Genomic DNA, 11,796 nt, shown 5'->3' on the forward strand with positions numbered 1-11,796 from the left:
ACATCCCTAGTCCGGCTCCTCTCCCCGTGGCGGGAAGGGCTTCTTCTCCGACTCTGGTGAGTCGGGCTTCTTCTCCGACTCTGGCGAGTCGGACTTCTTTCACTCCTCTGGGGGGTGCCTCGTCGGCGCTGCGGCGACGCTGTCCTCCCTCGAGTGCGGGAAGGACTAAGGTCTGCCACTAGCGCTCCGGGGCTCCCCGGCGTCTTGACAGGGCCGGCCTCTTCCGGTGCTCCATTCAAGTCTCTTGGAGTCACATTTTGGGCCCCGGTCTCTGGACGAGTTCCGCCGCTCTTGTCGATGTGACGGTGTGAGCCGGCGTACTAGCAATTATGTCCAGGAGTAGCTTCAGCTTTGCTGCATCAACCACATGCCCCAGGACGGTGACTTGGTCGGCGGGCAGCGGCATATCTTGTTCCTTTGGCGTCCCGTTCATCGTATCAGTGATACGGCCGGTGGGGGACTGCCCGATTTCTGAGTTGTGGAATGTGTCGTCTTGGTAGAATTTGTTCTCCACCAACACCTTCTCTGGTTGTTTCGACATCTTCTTAGCTTTTTGGGTGGGTTTTTGTTTTGTTTTGTTTTTTTTTTGTTTGGGAATGAATGTGACTAGCTTCTAGTATCTTTCCCCACAGACGGCGCCAATTGTTCCGGGTGTAATTCCAGAGTAAGTATGGTTACCACCCGTGGCTTGTAGAATGATGTCTTGAGTTGAATCCTTCTTGTCTTTATCGTTCCTCTCGGCCTCTCCTGCAACAATGAACGAACTGAGGGCTTGGTTTTGTGCCAAGCGTACTCACTCCGACGCCCAAGTCAGTAACTTAGAGAGGTAAGTTGTTACTTGACTGAATGTATATTGTAGAGAGATAAGGAAGATAATACCAGATGAATAGTGTTTATTAGGTTAAGTTCTGGATCCTTTCCTCAATGAGGGTTGAGGAGTATTTATAGACTTTCGCCTTTTGTCACGTAGTGGCCAAGTGGCCAAGTGGCTAACAGGCGGAAAGACCGTTCTACCCTCGGTCGATGGACCTATGGCAGGCCGGCCGAGGGGCCTTGGATATGAGTACGCGAATATGTGCCCCCCGGTCAAGGTGGTTGCCGGCGGAGACCCAAGAGACAGGCCGATGGGCTGCATCGGCTAGGCTGTCTGATATGTCGAATTGTTGTGGATGTCTTTGACCTTGGTCAATATGTTGACTTGGTCAGCGGGTGCAGAATATGCCCCATCACATTTTATGTGGCTAGATTTACGAATAAGGAAGACTATGACCATGTTCTGACTCAGGGGCCCTGGATGATAGGAGATCACTATCTCACAATTCGCAAGTGGGTACCTAATTTTATTGCTACGGATGAACCGATACGTTATTTAACTACGTGGATTCGTATCCCTCGCCTATCAGTCGAGTACTATTACGAGGACATTCTGCGCAAAATTGGTGATAAGGTTGGAAAAGTCATTCGCATTGATGAACCTACTGCTTTAATTAGCTGAGCGGGGTCAGTTTATACGAATGAGCGTGGAGGTTGACCTTACGAAGCCACTTCTTTCGAAATTCCGTTTGAATGGAAAAGTATGGATAATCCAATATGAGGGTCTTCGTTTGATATGTTACAAATGTGGGAGGTTGGGGCATACTAATTTGAATTGTCCTCTTTTCAATGATAATGTAACAGTTGATAATCAGAATGGAGACACTGATGGGGTCGGTTTGAGAGGAAAAGCTCATGAAGGGGGCGCTGTGGAAGAGTTGGTCCAGTATGAAGCTTATGGGTCTTGGATGCATGTTAAGAAACCGGTTCGTCATAAGACCACTCGTACTGAGAAAGCTAAGGGCACGGAGGAAAGGGTCCAACATAAGTCGACTGGGCAAGGTACAAAGATAACAAAGCAATCCGGGTCCATATTTGATGCACTAGAGTTTGACACTAGTGTGGCCAATGGACTAGAGTCTCTGCAAATCCTCTCGAATCCTATGGTAGGGGAGCAACAGGCTAATAGTCCGGCAACGGGCAGTCCGGCTGTGATGGCCACTGATGGAAGTTTGGGTAATAAGGAAAGTTCTAAGATTCCTACAGTTTTGGAAATTGGAAAATCTGTTACTCAAAATAAAAATGTAATTAAGGGAATTATTGAGGGGAAGGAAAATCCCATTTTGGTAGAGAGTAATCCCTTAAAATCAGCAATTAAGAAAGATAGTTTCCCTCTGAGAGCGTCAAGTTTTAAGGAAAAAAAGTCTAATACCTCAACTCCTCTGGGGTCCCCGAATCAGCGTATTTTTGTTAATACGGAAAGTTCCTTAGGTGGGAAAGATTTAGACAGAGTCCAATCAATTCCTGAAGATTCTACTCCAATAATTCCTCCTAATTTTCAGGAAAAGATCTCTAATGCCACAATTACTTGTGATTCCTCTGTAGCAGAAAGTTGTCAGATCATTTATGATATTCCCTCGTCTTTGATTTTGCCAGCTGCAAATATTCATCAAAAAAAAGCAATATCTTAAAAGTTCCAAAAATACACAAATTCTACCAGTAGGTAAAGAGAATCAAATAAAAGCGGCTTTAGCTTGCAAAATCCCTCGGAATAGTCACAAAAAAATCTGCTCGTTCTCCTTTCATCCCCACACACTCCCAATATGACCTCAACCTCCTTCCCTTACCTGATCCCCGTCATCAAACAAATAGCAATCCCCCCAACTCTTCACCTCTCCTTAACATCTCAAATGGACGTCCCAATTCTGGGAGCAGTGGTACCGTTAGCCAATTCGGTACTTCTATCCCTATGGAAACGACGGTTTCGAACAATGAATCCAGAACTTTATTTGGAAATGACGATTCATCCGCAGGAGTTGAACGTGTTAATGAGACTCTCTGAGGCGTTTCTGTCCTCGTTATCTTACTATCCTGATAATTTTATGGATCGTTTTCCTAACCAACTAACTCGTCAATCAGCCTTGAGGTTGCTGACGTGGAATGTGCAGGGTACGGGAAGTAATGAATTTCTTTCGACGCTTAAGGAATTAATTCGAATCAATAAACCTCAGGTTGTTGTGCTAGTTGAGACACACATTAGTGGAGCTACTGCACAACGTGTTTGTGATAGAATTAATTTCAGAGGTAGGACTCGAGTTGATGCAGCTGGTTTCAGTGGTGGAATTTGGTTGTTCTGGCATCCTGAAGAGGTCACGATTACTCCCATTATCCATCATTCTCAACATGTCACGGTTGAAATCTCCAGGAATGGGGAAATCCCTTGGTATTATTCGGTTATTTATGCAAGTCCTGTGTATGCTAAGAAAGAGGAATTATGGCGGGAGCTTGAAGCATTTGCTAGGACGCATGACAGACCTTGGTTAATCATGGGTGATTTCAATGATACTCGCTACTTACATGAGCGTAATGGAAATAGCGAGGGTATGAGAAGGCGGTGCAATAAGTTTAATGCTTGGTGCGAAAGTAATAATTGGATTGATCTTGACTATTCGGGGCCGGATTATACTTGGTCACGTGGGTCTTCTTGGAGCACAAGGCAATGGGATATATTAGACAGAGCTATGTGTAACCAAGATTGGAGAATGATGTTTTCGGAAGGATCGCTTCGACACCTTTTTCAGAACCAATCTGACCATTGCCCGATAATTGTAAGTATTAATGGTTTTGCCCCAATTCCAAAAGTTCTTAGACCTTTTCGATTTCAAGCTGCGTGGATGTGTCATAGTCGGTTCTCGGAATTTGTTGAATCTAATTGGTGCAATAATCAGCCTTTCTTCCCTTTTGTCCATAATTTCGCTGATAAACTTCAAGAATGGAATAAAAATGTTTTTCATAATATTTTTGCAAATAAGAGGAGTTTGGAGCGAAGACTTTTGGGAGTACAACAAAAGCTCTCGAATCATGGAGCGGATTATCTTTTTAGATATGAGCTGAAATTAAAAAAAACAGCTCGATGAGGTGTTACGTGAGGAGGAACTTATGTGGTTTCAAAAGTCACGTATGGAGGTTATATGTGATGGAGATCGGAACACTCGCTTCTTTCATCTAAGTACAATAATCCGGAGGAAATTCAATAGGATTGAAGGTCTCCAAGACCCGTCGGGAACGTGGGTTTGGGATGCTGACTGTATCAAAAATATGGTGCTTGAATATTTCCATGGTCTGTTTGCAGGCCCGAATACTGTAATTAATCTTGAAGGGCTCACGTATGGTCTGTTCCCTCAATTAACAGGTTAGGAACGTGAGAAACTCGATCGGGATTATGTTATTGCTGATATACAATGCGCTCTTAATCAAATGTCCCCGTTTAAGGCCCCAGGACCGGATGGATTTCAAGCCTTATTCTATCAAACTCAGTGGGAAACGGTTTCTCCAAGTTTATGCCGAATGATTCTTGGAGTGCTTCATGATAATGTATTACCGGAAGGGTTGGGTGAAACATTTATCTCTTTAATTCCGAAGGTGGATCATCCCCATCAGGTTTCACAATTCCGACCTATAGGATTGTGTAATGTGGCCTATAAAATCATCACTAAAATGATTGTGAATCGGTTAAAGCCAGTCCTGCCTATTCTCATCAATCCGGTGCAGAGTAGTTTTGTCCCGAAACGCCAAATCACTGATAATATTATTATCGTTCAGGAGGCATTACATTCTATGAGGGGGAAGAAAGGAAAAACGGGTATCATGGCGTTGAAACTTGACCTCGAGAAGGCGTATGACAAATTGGAATGGCTCTTTATCCAATTTACTTTACGCGATATGGGACTTCCGGATAGGATGGTTCGGACCATTATGTCTTGTATAACGGCTGCAAAACTCAGTGTGTTGTGGAATGGGGAGAGGACGGAGTCTTTTGCCCCAACTCGAGGTATTCGGCAAGGGGATCCTCTTTCTCCTTACATTTTTACGATTTGTATGGAGAAATTAAGCCAGTTAATTGAAGAGCATAGCCGTGGAGATCAATGGAAGGGGTTCAATATATGTCGTGGAGGGCCTACCTTAACTCACTTGTTTTTCGCCGACGATATAATCCTCTTTGGTGAAGCAACTTTGGCGCAGGCGCGGACTATCAATAAATGTCTGGAAGCGTTTTACACGACGTCAGGTCAGAGAGTAAGTAGAGCGAAATCGAAGGTTTTCTTCTCACCGAATGTGGATGGTGAGGTTATGGCAAACATTTCGAATGAGCTACAAATTGAAAGCACTGATGATTTGGGAATGTATCTGGGTATGCCAACCTTAAATGGTCGGGTGACAAGAGAATCCTTCGAGTTCATAACACAAAAGGTCGATAAAAGATTAACGGGCTGGAAGTCGAAAAATTTATCCTTGGCTGGCCGTGCTACGTTAGTCCAAGCCACTCTATCTTCAATCCCATCTTATGCTATGCAATCAGCCAAGTTGCCAAGATCGCTGTGTGATGATCTTGATAAAAAATCAAGACGATTTTTATGGGGTGGAGATGAAGACAACCGTGCTACTAGCCTAGTTTCCTGGGAGACGGTAACTAAGGAGAAAGGTAATGGTGGCCTTGGACTTAGATCGATGCGACAAGTGAACACCGCTTTCATGGCTAAACTTGGATAGCGATTATTGTCGGAACCGAATGCGCTGTGGGCACGGGTCCTTCGTCACAAATACTGCAAGGGTAGATGTGATGTTGATATGTTTAAAAATAAGCCTGTATGCTCTAATGTGTGGAAAGGAGTAGTCGAGGGGTTCAATACTTTAAAATCGGGTTTTAGTTCATCTATTGGTAATGGGAAGAAGACTCTGTTTTGGAAACATTCTTGGGCCATGAATGTCCCTCTGGAGTCGCTAACACCGCTGCCTATTCTTACTAATTTGGAAAATGCATCCGTGGAAGATATGTGGGATCCTTTGTTGGGTTGGAGATGGGAATTGTTCGCCGATTTTTTCACGTCTGAAGTACTCCAAACCATAGCTGCCTATGAGGTTTATCCAGGGGAGGAGAACGAGGATAAAGTTTTCTGGGCAGCTACACCGTCAGGCTTCTTCTCGGTCAAATCTGCCATCAATATTATTCGGAATGAACAACAGGTGGAGGGTTCTTCGATCTGGCACTTGCCTTGGAAAACCTGGGTTCCACAGCGAATAAGGATTTTCTTATGGCTAGTTTTACATGACAGAGTTATGTCAAATTCGAACCGTGTTAGACGCGGGATGACGGAGGATCCTTGTTGTGGTGTATGTAATGGCGTTGAGGAATCTACGTTACATGCCCTACGAGATTGTTCGATGGCAAGGAAGGTATGAAGCCTCTTCTCAATTTTATTACCCCCAACGTTTTATGCTACTGCAAAGGTGAAAAATTGGGTGTCGGAAAATCTGTTGAAAGGAAGGGTGCAGGGGGCAGACGGGTGGCCAACTATGTTCTCGGTTATTGTGTGGTGGATTTGGAGGTGGCGGAACTGCCGAGTGTTCAATAAGGCAGAGGACATACCGGGGAATTGCTACTCGTTCTTGATGCAACGAGTATGGGATATCCGTAATGCAAAAGAGAGCACTGATGTTTGCATTAAGGCTCGAGGGAATTCGTATCATGAAATTTTTGTACGATGGGTAGCACCACCAGCAGGATGGATAGTTCTTAACATAGATGGGGCATTCAAGGGTAACCCGGGATTAGCGGGTGCAGGCGGGATTTTTAGAGACTTGGCTGGGCAGGTCCGCAAAGCTTTCTCTGAGAGACTTGGAATTGCGACGGTAACACGGGCAGAAATTATGGCTTTACGGAGGGGGTTAATTCTGGCGTTGGAGCTTGGGTTTACTCATCTTATCATTCAGACGGATTCTAAGGTGGTTAGAACCTTAATGGGGAAGGAGGTCGAGTTCACCACGGCTCATTCGCATATGATTCAGATATGTCAGGCTTTCATACGTGACAATCCATGGAGGGTGGAGATGCAGCATATTTATCGGGAAGCAAATGCGTGTTCCGACTGGTTGGCTAATCAAGGAGTGGTGCAAGGACAACAATTGATCACCTATGATTACAACACGATTCCGGATCCTTTATTCCAGCTGATGGAGCAGGACATTGGAGGCGTGTCGTGGCCGCGAGTGGTCCCTTTTTACTCGTCCTAGTCTTTGTTTTTATGGTTCAGTAGTGTAGTGTGTCTTTTTTGTTTTGCTGTTCTTCTTTTGCTCTGTTTTGTTCTTTGTTTTCAAGGGTAATCACCTTGCTTTTCCACACCAAAAAACTTCAATCCTTTGGTAAACCCATGGAATTCATTTATAAATTTCAAATTTCATACTAGTGTTTGGAAAACTCTTGGAATTCATTTGTTTTTCGAAAATGCAAACATTAATCTCAAACTTCAAAATTAATCATCCGATCAATCCCAATGACTGATCTATTAAGTGAAACTTTGAAATTTCTAATTACATAGTCGGAAATTGACAAGTCTAATTTAAAATTTCTATCTCGCTTTTGCTTCTTAGACCTCATGGTAGATATTGACTTGTTTGAACTAGCCCCTTCACTCTCAAGTTCAAATAACCAGATAAAATCAGATGATAATAAGTTAAAAAAATGATAATAAAACACAGGAACGAAAACAATCTAGCAAAATATCTTTCAACCATTCAAATAGAATTCAATGAACCCTAATTTACGAAAAAAGAGTCTACATTTGACGGAGATTGTTGACCGAAATGTACCGTGATTAAAAATCGAGAGAAAATCCGAACTATTGAACTATCGATTGAAGGATTTTTGGCCGAAATTTAAAACCTTAGGATTTATGAGCAATATCCATGAAAATGGGGAGGTATCGTGAAACGAGAGAGGGGGGTGGAAATCAAATGACTATTGTGTAGAAGACATTTGAGTGTGTTACTTTTTACCTGTCATGGAATTGGTTTGGATTTAGGCTAATTCCATGTCTAAATTCTTTGGGTTGCCAAACATAAGAATTAGGCTAATTTTAGAATTCGTTTCCAAATCAGCGTTGTCAAACAGGACATTACATAATTTGAGAAATGAGAACAAATAAATACTTTCAGTTTGATAATTTCCGTTTCATCAGTTCCCATTATCAATGAAGGGCAAGGAAACCAAAGTTGACTGATGAGAGTGGTAAGAACTCTCATCCCTTAAACAAGTGGTTAGGGGTTCGATTTCTGACTCTTACGAATGAAAAAGCCAAACTTGGGAGGGATTACTGGTCAACACCCAAAAAAAAATGAAAGGCAAGGAAGAATAATATTCACACAAAAAATGACTAATATTTTCAGTTTGATAACTTTAATACCACTTCTAAAACAAAAATAAAGAGCTAAATCGCTTTTGTTGAACTTGGTTTCGTACTGAAGGTCCATGCAAGCAAGGCAGCGAGTCAGCGACTACTATTGTATTACAGTCTAGAGAGATTTGGCAGGTAAGCTTCCTTCTACTCTCATTGTTTCACAAGCTGTTAGGAAGTCTAAAGTTGCACTAAAACGAACACGGACACGTAATACGTTAATCTATGATCTTTAGCACACGGGATACGTTATTTAAATTTAATAAAATATATATTTTATAGTTATAATTAACTCATCATTTTACTTTTTAAATGTATTTGATATTAAATTTAAGTAATTGAAGATAAAATTTGACTTTGATTACAACTTATTCTCATTTCCCGCTCAAATCCGACTTTGATTAATGTCTTTCAGTGTTTCGACATCTTATTCCTCGTTTATAGATATTCAACGCATTTAGGTGTGTCCGACGAGTGTCATACTTCTTGCATAAAACTCGAATCATTTGAACATTTTCTATGCCAAGCAGGTTAAAAGAAATAGTATAGGAACCATACTCCTTCCTCCTATATACTAAGAGAATAAAAGTCTCCTATATCAATTCAATAGAAGAGGCAACTTCTTTAAACTCCCATATCAATTCAACAGTGGCTAACGACCTCCAAATATCAATTCACAAGTAGCTCTTCATGTGAGCAAGATATATTACTCATGCAAGCCAAGCCCCGAGGGCGAAAGCTTGATCTAGAAACATCTTATAGCACCTGATACTATTATGGTAAGGTCAGGCACCTGATACTCCTATATCAATTCAACAGTGGCACCTGATACTATTATGGTAAGATCTAAAAATAAGGAGTACTTGAACGAAGAATTGTATCAAGTGAGTCTCACTGTCAATAGCAAAATACAGTTTTCTCTTAACACTAATTCATCCAACTTTCGTGAAGTTGCTGCAAAATCGGAACAATGCCAAAGTTAATCTCACTACAACATTAAATACAGAACAAACATAGGCACCAAAATTGTGAGTTCTTGCACTAACAAGTTTCAGCCTCGCCTCTCCATTTATACTTCTGGTCAGAATTATAGAATGAATCAGTCATGGGAATCATCTCTGTCGTTCTCTTTATGATTGGACCACTGAATGTATTTCTCCCTTTCTAAACTATTCGTAGCAATAATTTGAAAACTGAGCACCGAGTAACCGTTTGTTGTCATGTTCCTTGACGAGTTATTCTTCGCTTGAACATGAAACATCTGAGTTACCTTGTACTACTTCCTTGAGTTCCTTCACTTGGCTATACTTGACAGAAAAACTCTATAATCAATCAGCGACTCAACTATGCCTATGTTTCAGAGAGCTGTATAGGCACTTAGATTCAATTCATATACATGAAAAAAAATAATACCATTTTTATTGCCCATAATATCCACCAAAACTATACATACACACTACAAAGGTATCCCAAGATAATGACATCGCAAAAAATCAAAGAAAAAAACTACCTGTGCTCTAAATTCAGTATAGGGTTGTTAGTTGTTACATCAAAGGCCTAATGCCTAGTGCCTCAAGGATTCCGGGATTTCTACAAATTGCAGCGGGGGATATCGGTTGCTTTAGTGTTGGCAACCGAAAAAGGTAGTTTCTGAAACCTCAAACACAAAACTACCCATGTAGTGAGTTCACCATATACTCCCAAAAATCAATACTCAGTGTCAGGTTACAAATATATTACGTATGCTACGACCATTGCCGCTTCTGCCCTCCGATTTCTCTCCTAGCGCCTCATGATGCACATGATTTTCTTCCACATTTAGCAAATTTTCGGGTAAAGTAATGAATTCACACATTTTCACTGAAAAATTAGTGACAGTAAAACCCAGAAAACATTGACCTTTTATCTAAATACAATAAATGAAGCATCTTCACAATCAAAATTATGGACCAAGTGTTAATCTCCCTAAGTCACGCCGGAGTTACCCTCTTAAGCAACAAAATACGGGGCGGTTGGTTTGAGGGGTAGGAATAGAATTGAATGTCATACTAGTAAGGTATGAGGTATAAATTTAGAACCCGATACCTATCTGTATTTATTTGGTTTGATCTTGGAAAAAGAAATGTAATAATAGTAAGGAATGGAGTTTCAATATTGGGATAAAGGTTGGATATGAGATTCTATGGGGTTGGGAGGGATTTAGCGTCCGTCTAGTTTCTAACTTCATTCCAAATTGGTTTAACCAAACACCCCCACCTTCTTTATCAAAATGTTTATATCTTGGACAATTAGCCAAATAAATCAAAGCAAGCAGTTAAGGAAGAAGAAAGATCAAAGAATTTAAGATTTATTGAGAACGGGAAAAAGCACAGTTGTATGAGCACAAGAGGAAACTTGAGGAAAGTATAACCCTTGCAAAATTAGTTTAGCAGCACAAAAGCACTTAAAAAAGTAAATTTTATAGATTAGTTTAAAAGCACTAAAACAAAGAGCACCAACCAAACCAAAGACCGGTGGACTATAAACCTTTAAAGTATAAATAGCTACAGATGTAAAACAAAGGAATGAACAATTGTCCCTAAACTGGTTGAAACTCTCACAACTATTGATGAGCTCCCATTTCTACTACTTATTGGCACTATTTTGAGCTCATTTGGTAACATTTAGGGGTGGTTTGTGACGATTTTTACATTGTTTGACCAATTCCGAGTGCTTTGCCATTTAGCATGGTTCAAGTGAAGATCAAGAAGCCAATAGATAGAAGAGGAATGTCCGAGGAAGAGCCAAGGATAGGCTTGAAGAAACGCACCAAGGAGGCCTTCCAAAGGAGCAAAGGAATCAAGAAAGAAAGGCGGACTACGAGAGTAAACTCGCACCGTGCGAGTTTTTTTCCTGACTCGAACTCGCACGGTGCGATTTTTCTGGGTTTGACAGTTTTTGATTAGCGTTTGTATTACGGGCCTGTCTTTTGTTAAGCCCATAAGTTTTAGGTTACGGGATGTTATAAATACAATGTTTTGCAATTAGGTTTGGATCATCTTGTCACTTTTATTAATCAAGTTTGTAATTTGGGAATTTCATCTTTAACTTGGGTATTAGATCTAATTATGGAGAACTAATCTCCAATCTTAATCCGGCTCAAGGCTTAAACTTTGGTTGTAAGATCCTTTAATCCTTCTTTAATTTTAATTATCATTGTTAATCCTTTTGTGTTTATTGATTGAATTTTGGAATCCTTGTTTATGTTGAGTAATTAAGTGTGATTTCCTTGTTGCTTAATTAATCAAGTTCCTTAATTTATTGTTGTTGAGATTATTAAGTGTGATTTCCTTGTAATCTCATCTTAGCAACACCTTGTTATTAAGTTAATGAATGTGATTTCTTCTTGGCTTAATTAGCAAGCAAAGGATTAACTTGTAATTGGGCATTAATTGTGATTTCATTGTGTCTAATTACCCCTATTGAATCTCTTATGCTCACATCTTCTTATTAATTTGTCCAATGTATGTGATTTCTACTTGGTAGAATTGAT

General features: G+C 40.9%; 1 protein-coding gene across 1 annotated transcript; it reads left to right on the top strand.

Annotated features, from left to right (window-relative positions):
- Nucleotides 1-2,804: 2,804 nt before the first annotated feature.
- On the top strand, nucleotides 2,805-3,950 carry LOC141655591 (uncharacterized). Its single transcript, XM_074462663.1, has one exon. It carries the CDS (start codon nucleotides 2,805-2,807, stop codon nucleotides 3,948-3,950), a length of 1,146 nt encoding a protein of 381 aa, XP_074318764.1.
- The last annotated feature ends 7,846 nt before the right edge of the window (nucleotides 3,951-11,796 follow it).

Source organism: Silene latifolia, chromosome 5, assembly GCF_048544455.1.
Source record: "Silene latifolia isolate original U9 population chromosome 5, ASM4854445v1, whole genome shotgun sequence".
NCBI lineage: Eukaryota > Viridiplantae > Streptophyta > Magnoliopsida > Caryophyllales > Caryophyllaceae > Silene > Silene latifolia.

What these genes read in the sequence shown, in the direction of transcription:
- LOC141655591 (XM_074462663.1), top strand. Translation starts at nt 2,805, where the DNA reads ATGAATCCAGAACTTTATTTGGAAATGACGATTCATCCGCAGGAGTTG.